Source organism: Chelonoidis abingdonii, chromosome 1 (assembly GCF_003597395.2).
Source record: "Chelonoidis abingdonii isolate Lonesome George chromosome 1, CheloAbing_2.0, whole genome shotgun sequence".
NCBI classification, from domain to species: Eukaryota; Metazoa; Chordata; order Testudines; family Testudinidae; genus Chelonoidis; species Chelonoidis abingdonii.
In genome coordinates, this window is record NC_133769.1 from 109,683,500 (window position 1) to 109,706,099 (window position 22,600).

Sequence of the window (22,600 nt, forward strand, 5' to 3'; positions counted from 1 at the left end):
CGGCCATCCAGCTCTGAAGGCAGCACAGAAATAAGGGTGGCAATACTGTGACAGCCCTAAAATAACCTTGAGATACATTTCTGACTTACGCAAAATTTGAGTTACGCAACGCATTTTGGAAAGAAACGCTTGCATAAGTCAGGGAACATCTGTATAGGGTAAACACACACAAAAAAACAGATTTCACAAGGGGAGACCAGATTTCATGGTCCATGACACGTTTTTCATGGCCACGAATTTGGTAGGGCACTAATCATAAAAGTTTACAAAAACAGACAAGACTGAACATTCATATTAATAAATCCAATGCAAACAGATAATTACCAATACTATTGCCATGTAAATTAGGCCTCAAGCCATAACAGACCCAACGTCTACAGCAAATTGGTTAAAAATGCAAAACCCATGTGCCATATCTGACTTGTCAAGAAGAGAATGCTCTTCAGTGACATCCACTGGGATCTAGGTATCTTGTATCACATTTAGTCACAAGTGTATATTATATATGGTAGCATAAGAAGTCAGTTAAAATGTTTGTATTCATGGAGCACAACTAATGAACTCTGCATCAAAGTTGAACTGCTCTGCATTCAAAATAAACAGTTGTATTTACACAAATGTTTATTTTATTATCTATAACAATACATTAAAAGTGGTCTAAAGATAAAATAGAAATGCTCTTGAGTTTAACAAGAAAATATTAAATGCTCCCACTGACCAGATAAAGAAGATTTATCATATGTAACCTTTTATAAAAATCTGTAGGTTTCATTGGGTAATTTCACAGCTATCAAAAAACTCAGTATTAAAAGCTGATCTCTTCCCCCCACACTCCGCCTTTAATTGTGATAGAGTTTTAAGATGGTTTCAGACAGATGTTTTTATTAGGCCCATTTTTCATTTTTATTTTTATTATAAAGGACAAACTTAAGAAAACCATTAAACACACCATATATATTAAAAGAATGCCATGAAAAACTCTTTAATTCACTAGAATTGAGAGCCACAAGTCAAACTCCTGACTATGCCGTAGAAAACTGTTCTAAGTGCACCACAAAATATCCAAAATCTTTGTACAACAAGATGTACACTCAAACTTTAAGGCCAGAAGGGACTATCATGATTGTCTAGTCCGGGGGTTCTCAACCCGCAGCCCAATTAGCACACAGCTGGGGCCCACCCGTGCTGCAGAGGACGGTAAAAAAAACAAAACAGGGTCTCTGCCAATCTGACCCTACGGAAATTCCTTCCCAAACCCAAATACAGCAATCAGTTAGACCCTGAACATGTGGAAAATACCCACCAGCCAGTCACCCACGAAAGTATTCCCTATAGTAACTCAGAACCCTCTTCATATAGTGTCCCATCGCCAGCCATTGGAGATATTTGATGCTAGTTATCGCAGATCAGCTACCTACCATTGTAGGTCGTCTCATCAGACCATCCCCCTCCATAAATTTATCAAGCTACGCTTAGGGTTTATTATCCCCCACTGCTTCCCTTGGAAGGGCATCCCAGAAAGAAAACATGTACACAAAATATTTGAGGATACCAAACATTCAGCTTCCCCCCCCCCCACCCCCAGCCCCTCTCCTGTTCAGTTTCTCCGCTCCTTTCCCATCCAAAAAAGAGCTTTAAAGCTGTTTAGGACTAATATTTTAAAGAAATGAAGTACAAAACTGAAGTTGCAAGGCAGTTATATTGAGTCTCTATGAGGTGTTTGCAAAGTGAAATACTAGAACGATACTTGTAACAACTTTTTACATACATACCTTCTCACCACCACCAGTAGCAGAATCCTTTCAAAATTAGTTATATTAGCTACAGGGTTTATATGGAGGTTGGTTTGAGTTTGTTTTTTTGTACAATGAAGAGAACCTTAAAACAAAATGATTTAGCCTCACATACGTGTATAGAATGCATATTAAACTAAACTGATATTTTGAAAGTGCTTTTAAAAATGACATCTCCACAGGATTTTCTCTCTCCAAAAGATGCTTTTATAAAATAGAAAGAAAATCTCCATTTTAGCTACTCGGTGCTTGCAGTAGTTATGTACATGTTAAAGATTAATACCATACCTTTTTAAAATATATTATTGCTAATTTTCAAACTATCACAAATCAAAACAAAATTCTACATATTTACTACACAAATGGTTTTTCTATTAAACAGGCTTTGCAAATTTTTGCATTATATTTTGACTAAAACATGGCCTACAGTTCCTATGCATAGTTTTGTATCTAGGTTGCACATGGCAACTAAACACTTTTATATTAGTTGTACCTTTATTAGTAGAACCAGCTTTCAACTACTGCAAGATAAGCAAAGAATAACCCCTCCCATTCCTTGTCTCTAGAAAAGAATGCCAACAGAGCATTTTTATCCAGGGGAATGGGGGTGCAGATACCATATCAGTTTGGCAGATCCCATGGAAGTCTGGTTAGTCATTAATTCAAGTCAATTGTCTCCAAGTGTCAAAAGGATGCCAAGTAAGCAAAATCTGAAGATTCAGACAACAGAAAGTGCTAACGATGTCACTGTCCCAATCCACCAAATGGCTCTGGAGCTATTCTGTAAGCAGAAAGTGTTCTGTTTAAGTCACAATTTGTCACTCCTTCAGGGAACAAATTTACACAATCAAAATATTTTAGAGCTTGGGTTGCAGATGAAGACTGAGAAACAGATTGAAAATTGTGTCATCAAATACAAACATTTCCTTCTGTAGAGAAAAAGCAAGTTGAAAAAATGAACTGTATTTGAAGGTTAGTCTAAATAACTAAGACAGATCATTAATATTCTGAGAGTAAAACTAAGTCATTTAAACCTTAAATCTAAGATAAAACTGACTGATGAGGAAGTAGCCTTAGACACAAAAGATTCCAAAGATGTTAATTTTTATATCACGCTGCTAAGAATTGAGCAAACTGAATTTTCTTTTGCGAAAAAAAAGGAACCAATAGCCATCCATTAGTTCTATTATATTCCAGTGTCATTCCAATACTGCATTATTACTAAACAAAAATAAGAACGGCCATACTAGATCCATCTAGCCCAGTGGCCAGTGCCAGGTGTTTCAGAGAGACTGAAGAGAACAGGTAATCATCAAGTGATCCATCCCCTGTCAGCCATTCCTAGCTTCTGGAAACAGAGGCTAGGGACACCATCTCTGCTCAACCTGACTAATAGCCATTGATGGGCCTATCCTCCATGAACTTATCTAGTTCTTTTTTGAACACTGTTATAGTCTTAGCCATTACAACATCCTCTGGCAAAGAGTTCCACAGGTTGACCGTGCACTGTGTGAAGAAATGCTTCCTTTTGTTTGTTTTAAACCTGCTGCCTATTAATTTCATTTAACGACCCCTGGTTCTTGCATTATGAGAAGTAGTAAATAACACTTCCTTATTTACTTTCTCCAGACCAATTGTGTTTTTAATAGACTCCTATCATAACCCCCCTTCATCATCTCTTTTCCAAGCTGAAAAGTCAGTCTTATTAATTGCTTCTCATATGGAAGCTGTTCCATACCCCAATCATTTTTGTTGCTCTTTTCCTATTACAATATACCTTTTTTTGAGATGGGGAAACCACATCTACATGCAGTACTCAAGATGTGGGCGTACCAGGGATTTCTATAGAGGCATTATGATATTTTCTGTCTTATTATCTGTCCCTTTCTTAATGATTCCCAACATTCCGTTTGCTTTTTTGGACTGCTGCTGCACATAGAGTGGATGTTTTCAGAGAACCATCCAGTGACACCAAGATCTCTTTTTTGAGCTAATTTTGACTCACCCACCACTTTATATGTATAGTTGGGATTACGGTTTTCCAAAGTGCATTGTTTTGCATTTATCAACAATGAATTTCATCTGACATTTTGTTACCCAGTCACCCAGTTTTGTGAGATCTCTTTGTAACTCTTTACAGCCTCCTTTGAACTTAACTATCTTGAGTAGCTTTGTATCATCTGCAAATTTTCCCACCTCATCATTTACTCCTTTTCCACATCATTTATGAATATGTTCAATGGTACTGGGTCCCAGTAGAAAGCCCTGGGGGACACCTCAATTTAGCTCTCTCAATTCTGAAAACTGACCATTTATTCCTACCCTTTGTTTCCTATTTTTTAACCAGTTACTGATCCATGAAAGGACCTTCCTTCTTATCCCATGACAGCTTACTTTGCTTAAGAGTCTTTGGTAAGGGACCTTGTCAAAGGCTTTCTGAAAGATCATATTCAGCTCTTATGTTGATTAAATTATACTGACTCATTTGTTTCTTGTATGCAGGACCGGCGCTAGTGTTTTTAGCGCCTAGGCGCACGGCCATTTTGCCGCCCCGCACGCTGGTCCACGGCTCCGGTGGAGCTGCCGCAGCCGTGCCTGTGGGAGGTCCACCGGAGCCGCAGGAGCAGCGGCCCGTCCGCAGGAACGCCTGCGGCAGCTCCACTGGAGCTGCAGGACTAGGGGACCCTCCACAGGAACGCCTGCGGCAGGTCCACCGGAGCCGCCTGCTGCTCCCCGCTGGCAAAATGCCGCCCCCCAATAATCCTGGTGCCCTAGGCGATTGCCTAGGCCGCCTAAATGGAAGCACCGGTCCTGCTTGTATCTATGCCAAACTGCTGTGATAGTTCCTCATACATCATAAGCATAATTATAGAACAAACTACTCAATATGGGGCCAGTGATTATTATTTAATTTATATATATTTTTATTTATATTTTTGCACTGTGGTTACTGGAAAGTAATCATGGGAGCTTTGCAAAAATACAGGTAGATTTATAAATTGTTCAGATGGATCAGCAGGCCCTTCTGGTACTCAGACATCTTGGTTGCCACCAGATTCAAGCTCTTCCATCCTCAACTTACATCCAGATTGCAGGGTTGCCAGGTGTCCATTTTTTGACCAGAACATCCGGTCGAAAAGAGACCTTGACAGCTCCAGTCAGCACCGCTGACCAGGCCATTAAAAGTCTGGTCAGCGGCGCAGTGGATCTAAGGCAAGCTCCCTGCCTGCCCTAACTCCATGTCACTCCTGGAAGCAGCAGCACATCCATGTGGCCCATAGGCACAGGGGCAGCCAGGCCACGGAGACTCCACATGCTGCCCTCGCCCAGAGTGCCAGTTCCGCAGCTCCCACTGGCTGGGAACCACAGACAATAGGAACTGCAGGGGCAGCGCCTGTGGGAGGGAAGTAGGGAGGGAAGGAGAGAGGGAGGGAGGTAAAATGGATAGAGTACCCATTGCGAACCATTGGTCTGATGTTCTGTGCTCCTAAGTGCTGCAGAATGCTGCCCAAAGGGGTGGATAGTGGTGGTCAGCTGTAGAGGTTGGGGAGAGGGGGAGTGGTCTATTGATGCCTCAACTAACATGTTAAAATTGACGCTTGGACATGGACAGCTGGGATGAGGAAGATTGCATGCCAGATGGTTTATGCCTCAAAAATGTCTCTCTCTTTGTGGCTCGTAGTAATGCTGAGTCAGGTATTGGGAGTGTGTGGTTTGTGCTGGGGCTGCTGACTACATTTTCTCTTTTGTCCTGCCATGCAGATGCCCAATGAACAGCGAATGGCACTAGAATCCTTCAGTGTGTGGTGAGAGCCATCACTCTTCTCTGTGAAGAGCTCTGAAGGCACTAAGGGAAGTTCTTCAACAGTTTACCACACCTCTTATGGAAAGCCTGACAGATGAAGCCATGATGCATGTCATATCACCCAGCCATGCAGATGGACCTGGCCGCTGTGTCAGCTGCATCAGGGGTAGACTGTAGCATTGTCTTGGCCGCTAACTGTCCCTCTGGGATGATAGCCTTAAATTGGTTGTAATACGACTCAGGCAGCTGCTCAATAAAATCATTCAGTTTCTAATAGTTTACATACACCTCTACCCCAATATAATGCGACCCAATATAACATGAATTTGGATAGAACACGGTAAAGCAGCACTGCAGGGCGGCAGGGCTGCACACTCCGGCAGATCAAAGCAAGTTCAATATAACATGGTTTCACTTATAATGCAGTACGACTTTTTTTGGCTCCTGTGGACAGCATTATATCGGGGTAGAGGTATAGCTGTATTTTGCCATCAGGGTTTGGGAACTGGCAATTTGAAACTGAAGCATGGCCAAGGAGTATGCCTTCCTCCCTAAAAGGTCCAAGCACTTCCAGTCCCTATCATAGGCAGTGGACCTCATCTGTTATTGACAGCTGTGGGAATTAATAGTGTCCACCACAATGGAGTTGAGTGAAGGGTGGTAGAAGAGTCTCTCTCACTGGGACATATTTTTTGTCTGCCTGCTCTCAGGTAGGTGACACTGATGCTGAGGTCTGCCAAATGGTTTTTGCAGGGTCCAGAATTATCTCGTTAATGGGTAGGGCAATTTTTGAGGCAGGGAATGGAGTATTTCAAGGAGACGATGATGGTGGATGTCGTCGACTTCTTCTAGTGATATTTGGAGAGTATCTGCCACTCTCTGCCAGGTCCTGGAAGAGGCGAAAGTTATCCGCCAGAGATGTTGGGGAAGGCATGACTGCCTCATCCAGGGAGGCATGACAGGGTCACCTCTTCCTCAACACTGCCCTCCTGTTCCTCCACGATTTCTTCTGGAGGTTCTGAAACTCTGGATACTGAGACGGAAGTGGTGCACCTCAAGGGCTCTTGGGTGGGGCTAGAAGCTTGAGAGGCATGGTGGCTATATGCAGCCCAAGAGTACCAGATGGCCACGGGGGTGGTGGTGGCACAGAGCTCAGTGGTGGTTCCCATGGGTGGCTGTACCAAGATGGCAGCGGTGGGGCCATCCGAAAGTATGCCTGGGGACTCTGTTGACATTGGGCACCGTAAGGGCTTGGGAGGAGTACTGTGATGCCACCTCCTTCAGTTCACTATCTAAACCCTCACTAGAAAGCAGGGGAGCATGGCAGGGTCGAGGGGAAGATTCCCATTACGGGCACAGCCAGTACAGAGAAGAGGAGACTTCAGTACATCTGATACACGAAGATCCCTTGAGTGTCAGAATACTGGCAGTACTGACTGACTTGGTGCCGTTAACAGTACTGGAGAGGTGGGGGAGGGATGAGGATCTTGCCCGTACCAGTTGCTCTGGTGCTGGATAAGGAATCAATGACTATACTCTTGGAGAATCGCGTACCAGCAATGCCTTTTTAGCGGAGTGCTTATTCCTGTCCTTGCCTCGCAGCACCATTGACTCTGTACCCATGCCCTTCGGGTTCGTAGACTTATCAATGGTACCTACCACTACAGATTTCCGCAAGCCGTGGATACCAGGCTGGGATTGTTGCAGTGCTGTTGGTACCAAGGAAACCGAGCGTGCTGGAGACAGTTTGTGGCTATCTTAAAGCTCACTAGACTTCCCACTCTCTTTTACAACTATTTACGAGAGGGGTCAGTGGCTTGTTTCTTCAACCAACAGCGTTTAGATTTTGAGGGCTGTGGGAAAGACTCACATCTGCCAGGTAACTTGTGGCAAAGGTCCAGAGAGGATCAGAGAGCCCTCTCCATTAACATGATCTTCTGTCTGACCTCTCTATCCTTACAAGGCCTGGGCCTGAGTTGCTGGCAGACACCACACTTTTGCTGAATGTGGCCTTCCCCAAGTGTATGCAACAGAAGTGCTTGTCTGCAACAAGGTCACCTCTTTGCAAGAAAGGCACTTCTTGAAGCCCCATGAACCAGGCATACTCTGTTGGGGGAAGGGGAAAACTATCACTATAAACTACTCTAAATACTAGGAGGCTAACTACAGAAATGCAAAATCAAAAGCAATGGTCGTAATGGACTGTGAATGGCTCCGTCCCAAGCCAAGGGTGGTTGAGAAGGAACTGAGGGAGGTTAGCGCGTGCATGCTGACTAGCCTCATGGCAAGATAGGAGGAGACACAGCACATGTGCAGGCTTAAAGGACACTGCTACCAATGTTCTCTGATGAGCAGTGCAGGATACAAACACACCTACGATGGAGAACCCATAGGGACACTACTTGAAGAAGAACCTTCTCTTCTGTATGCAGACCATGCCACAGTATAGTAAAACCTGCCTTAGGGTATGTCTACACTACGGGATTAATTCGATTTTACAGAAACCGGTTTTTTAAAACAGATTGTATAAAGTCGAGTGCACGTGGCCACACTAAGCACATTAATTCGGTAGTGTGCATCCATGTACCGAGGCTAGCGTCGATTTCCGGAGCATTGCACTGTGGGTAGCTATCCCATAGTTCCCGCAGTCTCCCCCACTCATTGGAATTCTGGGTTGAGATCCCAATGCATGAATGGGCAAAAACAGTGTCACGGGTGATTCTGGGTAAATGTCGTCACTCAATCCTTCCTCCGTGAAAGCAACGGCAGACAATCATTTTGCGCCCTTTTTCCCTGGATTGCCCTGGCAGACGCCATAGCATGGCAACCATGGCCTTTTGTCACTGTCACCGTATGTGTACTGGATGCTGCTGGCAGACAGTACTGCAGTGCTACACAGCAGCATTCATTTGCCTTTGCAAGGCAGCAGAGATGGTTACCATCCCTATTGTCACCATGAGAGGCACAGGACAATCGCATATGCATCCTATAGGAGCAAGTTGGCAACTGCACGATGATGGAATTAGCGCAGTCATTGTGCTGCCAAGGCTGGGTGAAATCGTCATTGCCTTGTTGAGATCTCGGATGAGATGGTGATTACAATACTCTCTTTTGTCACCATATCTGCTGTCAGTCAATGGGGACTGCTCTTGGCTTGGACCTCCCAATGATAGGCGCGACTGGAGGGCAAGCTCCTGAAGCACTCTAGAGGACATCCAGAGAGGAGCGGGATCCATCGCACCAATTACATGAGCAGCAATTAAGGTACATAAAGATTACCTCGATCTCACTGGTGAAATATACATGTCATTATTTCATCTCTTGATCAATAAAACGACGTCCAGTCCTGCCCTAGAATATGGGCCAAGGTACTAGGAGAACCAAGAAGCACAGCTGCTCCGGGTTACAGCCCCAGAGATTCCCGGCAGAAATGATGAGCTGATGCCATTCAGGGGGTTACCCCTGGCAACAAACCCCACTGTGCGTTCCCTCCTCCCCGAACCCTCCTGGGTACTGTGGCAGTGTTCCCCCCGATTTGTGTGATGAACGTAATAATAAATGCTAGGTAATAAGAAACATTGACTTTTATAGTGAGATAAAATGAGAGGGACGCAGCCTCCAGCTGCTATGATAGTCCAGGGAGTACAATCTTCTTTAGACATGAAAGGGAGGAGGGGCCTGATGGCGCTCAGCCTGCAGCTGCCTACCTGATGATGGTTGGTTACCAAGCCTTTGTACATCTGCCAGGATGGACCGGGAGTATTCCCATTTTTTACCCAGGTGCCCCAGGGCCGACCTCACCAGGCCAGCCCAGGAGCACTCAAGGCTGATGATGACGATGGCTTACCGAGTCATTTTGCACATCTGACACCGGGAAGGGGATGCTGTGTGTTCAGAGCTTGCAGCACCCCGTCTACCAGCACCAATGCAGTTAGACATAGAGTAATTGAAAAAAAAGGCGAAAAACAATTTTTTCCCTTTCTTTCGGGTGGGGAGAAGGTATAAATTGAGACATACACTCTGAATACACCCGAGAAAATGTTTTTTGACTCTTCAGGCATTGGGAGCTCAGCCTAGAATGCAAATGCTTTCAGGGACTGTGGGATTAGCTGGAGTCCCTCAGTAACCTCCCTCCTCCCTCCATGAGCGTTCCATTGATTCTTGGCTTTCCGTTACGCTTGTACATGCGCACTGTGCTGAGTCCCTGCTGTGGCCTCTGTCTATCATAAGACTGGAGCATTTTTTCAAAATGCTTTTTGTCATTTCGTCTCTGGCAACGCAAGTTTGTGAAGAACGAATTGTCTACCCCATAGCAGCGATTCAAGATCATAATCTCCCGTACGGTCCTGCTGGACGGCTCTTTTGATTGTGGGACTGCCAGGCCACCGCTTGATAGACTCCAACGCTAGACAAGACAGGGAAAGAAATCATAAAAGTTTGTGGGCTTGTTCCTGTCCCTGGCCAGTGGCATCCGAAGTCTCAGATTGCCTTATTGCCATGAGCAGTCAAAATGGTCACCTGTGGGATAGCCGCACAGAGGACCAATACCGTCGAATTGCAAGCCACATCAACCCAATCCGATATTGCAATACCGCATTCAGCGCTACTCCCCTCATCAGGGAGGAGTACAGAAATCGGTTTAAAGAGCCCTTTATATCGATATAAAGGGCTTCGTTGGGTGGACGGGTGCAGGGTTAATTTGGTTTAACGCTGCTAAATTCGGTTTAAACGTGTAGTGTAGACCAGGCCTTAATGACCATTTCTGAAGAGAGATCATCTGCCACAAGCAACTAGTTGCAGAGGCCATGGAACTTTTTCCCCTATAATTTAACTGTGAAGAAACGGTGAAGAGTACTACCTGTCATCTGCGACCAGTGACCACATTTCTCCCTTCAGAGCTGGATGCCTGGCCAGCAGCCGCTGCTCTCTTCTCTGCCTTCAGCACTGAGTGGCTAGAGAGCAGTGTCTATTAGGTTTTTTTTGGACATCATTTAACATGTCTAACTTAGAAATGTCTAAATGGTTTGTGTTCAGAGTACCAGAGATCAACTCTCTTGTTTTATACTTCAACAGGAGTGACACTGAGGGTAGGGGACTTGCAAGGGCTATAGCCACTCCAAAATTTTCCTTTGCCATCCCTGCCCCATTGCCACCTCTCCCCACACAAAGGTCAAACTTTATGCAGAAGTAAGGGTGGCACAGTATGATATCAGCACCCTTACTTTTCTGCTGCTCCTGGTAGTTATAGGGGCTGATACTTACAACTTACTTGAACCACACACAAAGTGGCTGGGGAGTGCCTGAGGATATGGCAAGGGATCCAGGACTGTCGCCCATATGGTGCAATCTTGCAAAGCAGGTTGAACTCCTGGTCTGGCCTCCACTCACAGACCCTATTGCTCTTTGCACAGGCTTATTAGCAACCAGGGGATACACTTTTAAACACCCTCCCCGGGAGGAAGTCACACTGACTTGGACAGCTCAAGTGCAATAGGAGGTGGGCCATTCAGGCAGTGGAGAGAAGCTAGGTGTATCTCTTTGGAGCAGTTGGCTACATCAAGTCTCTGTGAAGGCTGTCAGAGGGGTTTTAAGCAAACAAACAAAAGAACAGGTCAAAAGAGGACCTGTAGGTTGTCCAGTCAGAAGTACTGACAGGACACAAAAGTCCAGTTACCATCTGTCAGGGCATCAAAACAGTGGGGTGGCTGCAGGCAAACATCACCACCAGCCTGCCGCCCACCAGCCTGGGGTAGAGGAAGGGAAGGGAATGCTAGGTCATCAACCCACACCAGTCCCTTCTCAGCCAGGGCCACGCCTACCTGCATCTCGTGGGCAGGCAGGCTCCACATTAAATAACTCACTAGTCCTACAAACAACCTCCTTCACTAAACAAGCCTGATGCAATCCCTAAGCACCATTTGTACTGTGCACTGAATGAGGCAGGGGCTCTACAGAAAATAATATGTAATCCTGACTTAAAGGATGCCTCATAATGCTTATGGACAAGGGGGTCAGATTAAGAATACACAGGCAGCCTAAATTCTGGCATTTCACAACTTCTGAGTCTTTGACTTTGCAAATTTAGTTTATTTTTATGTACAGCACTTGTTTTTTTAAAAAGCAAACTAAAAATAATTTTACAGTATGGAACAAAACTGATCCTATAGGTGTTATCAGCAGGGTTGGAATCTTTAATTCCTCAGCACAGAATTCTAACATTTGAGCTAACAGAGCACCTGCTAGTAGTATTAGGCTATCTTCTATGTGGACCAGCCACAAGAAGCATTTCATTGTCAAAAGAATATTTTTAGCAAAGCAAGTAAGTAAGTAAACTGGACATGTGATTCATAAAATAGAATTTTCATCTCTTCACTGTTCGAAAAATATTGCAATATTTTTATCCTAGGATAGCTCAATTTGACCTAGAAATTCAAAACTGAACATACTCTATTACTCTGATAAGGGCTAATGCATAGGTCCCCAATCTATGGGGCACCCCCTCCCCCAGGGATGCACGGAGGAATGTTCGAGGGGTGCAGCTGAGGCCCAGGCCAGCCTTCAAGGGGCAATGGTTGCCAGCCCTACACCCACACCCAGCTATGGCACCAGCCTCAGTCCCCCACCTCCCAGAGCCACAGCCCTGTTCCTAGCCCCGGCTCCGGCGGGCAGGCATGGACAGGGGTAAGGGCAAGGACAAGGTAAAAATTTGGGGACCACTGAACTAATGCCTTTGAGTGTTTTTGAAATTTTCCAGTTACATTTTTGAATTATTTAATATTTATGCACATCTTAGGCAAGTCTGTATGGTCCAACACAGACAGTCCAATCACTAACAACTTTGAAAGGCGATGTAGGTATTAATCACGGATTTCTAGTCTTTATTATATCAGTGAAGAGTCTAAAGTTTACAGATAAACTGAGCCTGTGGGGATTACGAGTGCCTAGACTGCTACCTATGCAGGTTTTTGAAACAGCAACAGTGTAAAACTGACAAACTAATAAGGGCTTGCCTACATGAACAGTTAGTTTGCAGCAAGCTAGGGTTTAAATCTACCCCACACTAGCCTGCCCACAAACTAAGTGTCTGTGTGTACCCTGCTGCCACACACTAAAAGTTCTGTAATGCTCTCTGATCTATTCCTGTTTCAAAGCGGAACAGATTTGAGCGCATAGGAGAACTTCTAGTGCACTGCAGCAGTGTCCACACAGACAGTTAGGGTGACCAGGTGTCCGGTTTTTGACCACAACGCGCGGTTGAAAAGGGATCTTGACAGCTCCAGTCAGCACTGCTGACCAGACCATCGACTGTCTGGTTGGCAGCGCCACGCAGCGGGGCTGGTAGACTCCCTGCTAGCCTCCATGCTGCGTGGCTCCCGGGAAGCAGCCAGCATGGCCCCCTCCGGGTCCTACAGGCAGGGGTAGCCAGGGGGCTCTGCGTGCTGCCCCTGCCCTAAGCATCGCCACCTCAGCTCCCATTGGCGGAGAACCACGGCCAATGGGAGCTATGGGGGTGGCACCTGTGGACAGGGCAGCAGGCAGAACCGCCTGGCTGTCCCTCCACCTAGGAGCCTGAGCAAGGGACATGCCGCTGCTTCCAGGAGCTGCTTGAGGTAAGCGCTGCCCAGAGCTGTACTCCTGACCCCCTCTCAGGCCCCAGCCCCCTGTCCCAGGCCCAGCCCTGATCCACCTCCCGCCCTCTGAACCCATTGGAGCTCCAAGCGACCATACCTGCAGATGCTCAGGTAAACAAAGCGTCTCGCGGCCTGACAGGGGCTTACCCTGAACAAGCCATGATCCAAGTTTGGGAATCCTTGTTCTAGTTTGATCCACATCAAATCAAATCTTTGGCTTAAAAAAAAAAAAAAAAAAAAAAAAAAAAAAGAGCATGAAAAACTTCAACTCTCAGAATGTTTTCTTTCCCTCCCTCCACTATCATGCATAGTGTTTTTAAGACAGCCTTAAAGTGAATAAAATAAAACATTAATGTAAATAGAAACAACATAATTAAATGTAGGAATAAGTTTAGCAGGATAGCTGCAGTCTGTCAACTCAATTTCTATTGAAAATAGATTTAATACTTCAACATATTAAAAATTTAGAATATTTTGACTCCCTGCATTTGGCTTTTACATTAATGTAGAATGATCTTCTATAGAAGCTTTTTGCTTCTGTGGCAAACCTAAGCACTTATGCCCTGCAGAGAAAGAATGAACTCAACATTTTCAGCAAGAAAATCTACTTTACTTAATGCCAAAATAATGGAGAGAAATGTATGAAGTATTAATTCAATTTGAAGCAGAACTGACCTGTAAAGACAGAATTATCCATTTAAACCCATGTTATTGGCATGAAGCAGAAACATATTTGAAGAGATTTGGAACTTCTAAAATGTAAGTTAGTTCTGTGTATTCATATGCCAATGTCACAATACGGAAAAAAGACTGAACCATTTCATATATATATATACCAACAATTTTAAATTCCCTAAATACTTCACCAAAACAACTTAGTAGTTCTTCCGCATCATTAAACAGATCAGTGGCAATCTGCTATTGTCTCATAGCTGACTGGAATTCTGTTATTAAATGAATAAATTCTTCTTAGACTGTGGAATATTACTTTTCAAGTCTGTGAACTGAATATATGAAAGCTTTTACAAGTTAGTCAAAATTGTTCAGACATGGTTCTGAAAAGAATGAACAATGTACACATCTACCCAGATATAACGCTGTCCGCAGGAGCCAAAAAATCTTACCACATTATAGGTGAAACCGCATTATATCGAACTTGCTTTGATCCGACGGAGCACTGCTTTACCATGTTATATCCGAATTCATGTTATATTGGGTCGCGTTATATCAGGGTACAGGTGTACTAGAAAGTACAAGTATTTGTACAACAGGGAGTCTGCTTTAGCCCCGCTGCACCACCAACTGGAAGCTGCCCACGGTAAGCACTACCTGGCCAGAGCCCACACCCCTCATGCCTTCTTGCACTCCAGCCCGCTGCCCCAGCCCAGAGCCTCCTCCTGCATACAAACTCCCTCCCAGATCCTGCACCCTCTCCTGCACCCAACCTCCTGCCCCAACCCTGAGCATCCAGCACATCCTGGCAGCCTGCCGCTTCCCATTGTTCCCACTGGCCAGGAACAGTGAACCGCAGCCACTGGCAGCTGCAGGGGGCCATGCCTGTGGACCATCAACGTAAACAAAATGTCTCATGGCCTGCCAGCGGACTATCCTGCTGGACCACATGATAGGGCAGTGGTGGGCAACCTAAGCATTAAGGACCATCCAACAAGGATCCCATTACATACACAATTAAGGACATAAAAATATCGGATTCATTAAAAGAGCAACACAACCTACATCCATGAAAATAAGAGCACCTTTATAAACCATTGCTTCAATTCTGCAGTCAAACTAACTGTACGTCCAAACAGGAAGTTAATGTACCTGAACATTTGCTACGTAACTTATCTAGATGGTGGTGCAATACAAAAATTCTCTACTAACGAGTTAAAATTCATACTTAGCGCCTTACAGGAACTATCTTCATTAACTCCCTTAACATTTTCTGTAAGAAGTGATTACCAAGTTCAAGTATGCTTCTTCATTTTTTTCAAATGGGTACACTAAACAGAAAAGGCTAACAATATGATTGATATAGAGCAATTAAATACCATATAGATTACAACTAAATTGTTTCAACCAATAAATTCTAAATCTTAAACTCTTTTAAGCAGCATAGCATAGATAACTATGTAAAAACCCATGCTGTTGTACAAGTCCAATTCAGAAAGTAACAAAAAAGCAGAAAATAGCTGAGACCTTAACAACGGGACAGTAACAGACCGTGAACCCCTATAACAATTGAACCTGGTGAGATTCTAAACAAAAGAATTCTCAACTATGCTTGTAGCTGTTTCCATCACTTCACACTAATTTGAACATTCTAGGCTTCAGTGTGATGATCCTGGAATCTTTTTATTTACATAATCCATTTGTACTGTATTACATACTACCAACAGTCTAACAAACAAACGTATATAGCGTGCTCAATATGTCTTGGCCTGATTCTAATCTGGAAAACTGAGTTCTGCCTACCTAGATTCTCTTACAGATTTGAATTGGATACAGTATGCTTCACTTCCTGTTATAAATTTTGCACTGTTATACATTGTTAAACAGCAGCTGTATTCCACCCCAGAACACTCCGTAATGGGTACAGTGATTCCTATGTACACAAGATACTTTGATTCTTCTCATATGAAAGGCACTATTAAAAACTCGAGTTCCCTAACTAATCATCACCTATTTTAGCATGATGAAATCACCTTATTGTCCTCCCACTGTAATTTTATGAATGATATTATCAAAACATTACTGAAACAAAATGTTGTTATCGCCCAATTTCAGGATTCAAAAATTATGAGTCAGGCTTCAGTCATGAGTAGCTTTAAAAAATCATAATTTAAAAAAAAGTAAACTTCAGAGTCTTTATTTACCTTAGAGTTGAGCCTTTATTGTTCACATTTTCAGACTTCCCCTTTCCGTCCCCCAAAACGAGGGCTAGAAATTTAATTTTTTTTTTTTTAAACAAACAGGGAAAGTCAGATTCTCATTGTTACACGACTCAAGGAGCAGGGGCATTAAAAAAATCAAGTATCAGAATTGTGAACATGTTATTGATGTAAAGGAAAAGATAATGCATTGCTTTCAAACACAGCACATATACAAATCGGTCAAATGCCAGTTTATCAAGACAACTGCACTCAAAACAGATATCCACATAATTCCAAGAATTAGACTTTTCTGTAGCACTCAACACTTTTGTATATGAGCACATCCCACAGATTAATGAGTTTATTCTGACAAGAGAAACCATATCACAGAAGGGGAACTTAGGCACAAAGAGAACAACTTGTTCTCAGGAAATTTGTGGCAGGGCTGGAATCAGACATCAAATGTTCCGAGTACTACTCCGAAGTGAGCTAAGGCAGGGAGGCTTGTTTTTAAAAAGTCGTAAACGCCAACAGAAAACCAGTTTTTATTCAGGGGTGAGGATGGGACAGACATAGCCTTTTTTAACTACAACAGAGTTGGGAGTTTCTATCTTGCTTCTGTGGAAATAGTGCTAAATTAGAGAACATAAGTTTAAGAAACTTTCCCTCACCTTACTTTGGCCAGTCTAACATCAGTTTCCACAGAAACCAAGTCAGTCAAAACCTAAAAAACTCACTTGTTAACTACAGTAACAAATGTGGGAAATATGAATTATGAAAACTTAGCTGAGAGCCATAGATTTCTACATTTGGAGTGATTCAATTTAAATTTTTTAATTAAAAATGAAGGGAACATTCCTACTGCAACAGAAGTAATTTCTGGAAGGAAAATTAGTTAATTTATCCTGCCCTCGTAATCACACCAGATACCCACACAGTTTTAATTGGCCAGGAAAGTTTCAACGCCTCCTTTCATAACTTCATTTGTAACTTTCTCTTCGTCAGCATCCATAAATTATAAATTGTCAGAACGGACACAGATGAAATGTCCAACCTGTTTTGAAAGCATCCATGACAGGTTAGAGAAGGCACCTCCCGTCACCACCACCTTGAATTCTGAGGGTTGGCCCTTCATACCAGTCAGTGATTTCAGAAGAGAAAGTCACCATAACATTCTCTCTGCTTAACTAGCAATGAAGAAATCTCACCCTCAATCTGCCAGATATATGATAAAAGCGACAAAGAGTCCAGTGGCACCTTATAGACTAACAGACGTTTTGGAGCATAAGCTTTTGTGAGTGAATACCCACTTCATCAGATGCGTGCATCCCCCATGAAAGTTTATGCTCCAAAACGTCTATTAGTCTATAAGGTGCCACAGAACTCTGTCGCTTTTTTACAGATCCAGACTAACACAGCTACCCCTCTGATACTAGGATATATAATGTTGTTAATGCTAACAGCCAAAGGAACACACAAAACTGGTTTTGAGGTTGATATTGTAATAAATGAAAGTTTCTGAGAACATCAATGTCTGGAAGCAGATATTTAACATCCTCGGACTCTATAGACCAGGGGTTGGCAACCTTTCAGAAGTGGTGTGCCGAGTCTTCATTTATTCACTCTAATTTAAGGTTTCGCATGCCAGTAATACATTTGAAAGTTTTTAGAAGGTCTCTTTCTATAAGTCTATAATATATAACTAAACTATTGTTGTATGTAAAGTAAATAAGGTTTTTTAAAATGTTTAAGAAGCTTCATTTAAAATTAAATTAAAATGCAGAGCCACCCGGACCAGTGGCCAGGACCTGGGCAGTGTGAGTGACACTGAAAATCAGCTTGCGTGCCGTGCCATTGGTTGCCTACCCCTGCTATAGACTATACTTACTCTAATGAATAATTTTTTTTATAAGTTAGAATAAAGTGCATTCTCTTGCTTTAGTCTTAGACCTGAGAATTTGATATAAGGAAGTCTTCTAAAAGGCAGAAGAGACCTTGAGGCATCTGCACTTTTACTAACCAGTCCTCAAACTACAAAGTACATGAACATTCTACCTTTTCCAATGAACTATCACCACAGAGACACATTTAAAAAAAACCTTAGGCACAACTGAAAACTAAATGGGAGAATTCTGTACTGGTAACAATTCTCACCAGAATGGATATGAAGTTATTTCTTTTCAACAGGTTAGATTATATATGGAATTAAGTTTCTGAGGGTGAGAACTGCATATCAACGCTGTGAATTCAGAGATGACCAAAACTGAAGTTTAATCATTGAAAGTTTCATGTTATACCAAAAGTAATGTTCATTATGCACACAAATGGTGCTGTAGTTTTCCTCTTCAGGACCCTCTATAACTCACTCATTTTTAAATAGCGTCACCAAGAATGTGTCTTCTTTTGTGAAATTGTGATTATTTTAAACAGATATGGATATAAACTTCTAAATCTAACACAGACCCAGAAAGAAACACACATTCAGTTGTAAGAGGCACCAAGCTTGTACAAATAGGCATCTCCTTTTGGATGATCAACTAGACATTATTCAATACCATTAACATTGAAAAAAATAAACAGAATACAAAAGAATTTTCAAACAATTTCAAAATTCAGTTATATTCTGAGTGTTTAGCAGCAAAGAAGCCTTTCCCTCATAGTACAACCTCTAATATGCTGCTTCAGAAATGGTAAATTTATTTCCTTAAGATGTGAGAATACAATCATTTAACCCTTAGATGCCAATAATTTATGTGCAGTGTTAATGACCACCTTGATCGATCGGTCCATCAGCTCTCACAGAGAGCGCACTGATCACAACATGTCATTCCTGTTGTTCTAGTCTAGCCAGTCCTTCAGCTACCCAGTGGCTCTGCTGTCAGTGGCACTGGATACCCGATCGACATAGCGCATCGTAGTCCAGAACCCCCGAGTGATATGTCAGCCTCAGCCTCTGAAGTAGCTGGGATTACAGGCACATGCCACCGTGCCCGGTACTAACGACCAAGGTAATATAATGGTTCAATACCCTTGTATGCATGCCCTTCTATATTAGAAAGGTAACCTATAATTTATCCCCTAAATTGTGTGAAGATTTGTGTCTATGACTTTATGTACAGCAAATGACTTGAGTTTTAATTTTGGTAAAACATGTACTACACTAACATATGCCCAAATAAATTGTGACGCTAAAAGCATGGCATACCATTTTCTGCTATTTTCTATATGCTACCAATGTTCCAATTAATACCAGCAAGAGGCAGCTACTTCATGATGATGGATAACACTTTTTTCCATGGCAGTGGCCTATAACCTTGTGTGGAACTTGAAAAAAAAAAAAACAGAATCTTACCATAATATTTCATTAGCTAAAGCCTCATGAGATGTGATAAATCCAGAGAGAAGAGAGCTTGCCTTTCACTGTATCAGGCAAACATCGTGCATCCCAATTTAAGAAGAATTTTTTAAAAAGCAGAAGATTCCTTCCCCTCAACCCTCCGTCCCATTAAAAACAATAAATATCAAAGGGCCTGTGTGTCAGGATGCACTGTTCAGCTTAATATAAATTTCTCAAACAAGGTAGATAAAGGCAAGGTCCAATCTCACTGTGCTCTGAAAAATGCAGAGCAAATAAATTATTATTTAACAGATAATACAGCAGGAAGATAATTTGTGACATCAAACCTGCAATTCCAAATCCAAACAGATTCTGTATGTGGAGGAGAATGAAAATGTAATCACTATCAATCTGAAATTTAATCAGCTAAAAAAGTAGTTTCAAACCCTACTTCTTTTCTAAATCCCCTTGCTAATTTTTAAAAGCAGCAAAGAGTCCTGTGGTATCTTACAGACTAAAAGACGTATTGGAGCCTGAACTTTCATGGGCGAATACCCACTTCGTCAGATGCATGCTAATTTTTGTGGTTTTAGAACTATACTTTCCAATTTTCTCATTTTTTTTCTGTCCCTTGCTGTTGCGTGAAAGGCTCATATACATGAAGTCCTATTGAATTCTCTGAACACATGCTCAACAAAAAAAAAAAAAGTACTGAAATTATTAATATTCCTCACCCAGCAAAAAGAGTTACCAAAATAAATGTTTTTATTTTCAAACAAAACCTAAATGTGGGGCCTAAATCTACACCCAGCAACTGTTGTCAGAAGTGCTGTCAGACTGTCAATGCATACTCCCTGCTCACAACAGGACCACATGCTGGCGACATGAGAACACAAATACACCTGCAATGGGGAAACAAATCCCATGAAATGTTTCAGAGCTGACTATGCAGCAGAATAACTGATTGTTTTTTTAACTTTACTGGATAGATAACTTTTGGGCCTGTCACTGCCTCCAGTGTACCTTGAATCTAGAAAACTGAACTGAGCACTAAAAGCATGTGTTCGTTCTTCCCATCCACATCCAGCAGAGGGAGACTTGGCTGTCTAGCTTGCTTTACATCGTGAGTCTGTTTTTGTTAAATGGGGGTATTTAAATGTCCTGCTGTCAATCAAAACGTACTTCCTACAATCACAACCAGCTCCTCCGTAAATATCCCAGCGCTTGGTCTCTACAAATAACAGACTCCAAACCTGAGCCAGGCAGCTGGGGTCAGAACCGAACAGCCAGTTGAGCCGCCGAGCCCCCAACTTGTTTCTTTGTTTAAATGTCCGTGAATATCCCACCACCACCACCACACACACACACACACACCGCTGCTGCTTCGGGCCTCTCTCACGCACAGTTTACAAAACACACACGAGCCGGCCGCGGCTGGGGAAGCCGCTTGGGACCGGATAAGAAACGTCAAACCCAGGAAAGGCAGGCACGGACCCAAAACACGAAGTGAGCCACGAAGCCCAGGCACGGCCGCCGCCGGGAGCTCCCGGCGCCGGGGAGCCCTGACGGCCCGGGGCAGGCACTAGGGAAGAGGACGTTATCCCTCACCCCCTCTCCCCCACTGAGCGGCCAGCATCTCCCACCCCTGCATGACGGAGGCAATCGGGGGGAATCCCCCCCACCCACATTTAGCGCCCACTCCCCCGCCCCGCGAGCTAACTTCTGGGCAGCTGCTGCCCCCCGCTCTCCGGCGGCCCGAGAGCCCCTCATCTGTTGCTCCCTTTACTTTGCTGGGTGACACCCCCCCAGTGCCGGAGTCCCCCCATGCGGCTCCCCGCGGGGGCGGGGAGCGGGTTTATGCCGCTCGGGGGCGTGGGGCAAGAGGGCATCTGGGGGCGGGGGAGCTCGCAGCTGCCCTGCCAGGAGGTCCGGGCGCAGAGGCTCGAGGGGTCCCCGCCGGGGGTCCGCATCCCCCCATTGTTTCCCGCTGGTAGCGGTTGTTGTTACCGGAGTAGCTTCCACTCCCGGGCTGTTCCCCTCATCTCCCCCTTCCCACGGCGCCGGCGGGGGCTCCCCTCGCCCCGCGGGCTCCCGGCCCCTACCTGCCGTGGAACCAGTCCTTGCAGATGTCGCACTCGATCATGAAGCGGCTCACATCGTAGGGCTCCCGGCACACACAGTACACTGGGGTCGCGGTCGCCGCTGCCGCTCCGGCCATCTTTAAAGAACTCACTGACTGAGCCACCCTCCCCCTCCAACAGCCGCCACCAGCGGCACCAATAACAACAGCGCGCGCGCGCCAGCCCCACGGAGCGCGCGCGCCAGGGGCGACACGAGAGAGAGCGCGCGCGCGTGCGGCCCACACAGTCATTTAGCCAGTGAACGCTGCACAGCTGAGCATGCGCGCCTGGGAACTTCGCCTCCGGAGAGCGGCAGCCGCAGCTCGGAGACGTACGAGCGGATGCGACACTTGAGCGTGCCCGCCAGCCGTCTACGCTATATTGGATGCGCGACAGAAAAGCACGTGCCACAACTCCCTTTGGAGGCGGAGCAGGCAGGCCGCTAGGGCACGCGCTCGCTCCTCCCCCCGCGTGACAGTTCCGGGCGGGGGAGGGGGCTAGAGATGGGGAGCGAAGGGTTCCGCGAGGACACAGAGAGAAAGAGCTCGAGCGCCGGGAGGGGGGAAGAGCCGGCTCCCTTATGTAACCGAGCGGGGCAGACGGGGCTGCCGCCTCCCCTCTACGGAAAGTGCCGACAGCTGCCGGACTTGCCCGAAGTTCTAGACTTTGTTTTTTTTCACGCTTGTGAATGAGACGCGCGCGGGGCGGGGGGCCGGGGTCCCCTATCGCGGGGGCGGCGCAGCAGTGCCCGCGGCACCTGGGCATGGGGAGCCGGGGGGGAGGGGCTGGCGTTATAGGGACACTAGAGTCTGGCGGCTCGGGACATTGCTGGGATTTCCATGGGGCCTGCCTGGTGTAATACAGGACACATGGTTGCTGGCGCCAGGTGGCACGAGCCATTTGCTGGGAGTCCAATGTTGCTATAGGGACTCGGGGTTTGGCATGAGGCAGCACCGAGCATCTGCTCAGAAGCTGGTCGCAGGGCACCACGCTATGGGGCAGTGGAGTTCAGCCTGTGGTTTGCAGCCCCCTAGGGGTCCG

General features: G+C 44.7%; 1 protein-coding gene across 1 annotated transcript in view; it reads right to left on the reverse strand.

Annotated features, from left to right (window-relative positions):
• KDM7A (lysine demethylase 7A) overlaps nucleotides 1-21,737 on the reverse strand; it is a 103,046-nt gene extending 81,309 nt beyond the window's left edge. Inside the window, exon 1 of the mRNA XM_032783160.2 lies at nucleotides 21,542-21,737. Within this exon, the coding sequence (XP_032639051.1) occupies nucleotides 21,542-21,657 (116 nt within the window). The 5' untranslated portion in view covers nucleotides 21,658-21,737. The remainder of the gene's footprint in view (nucleotides 1-21,541) is intronic.
• Between the last annotated feature and the right edge of the window lie 863 nt (nucleotides 21,738-22,600).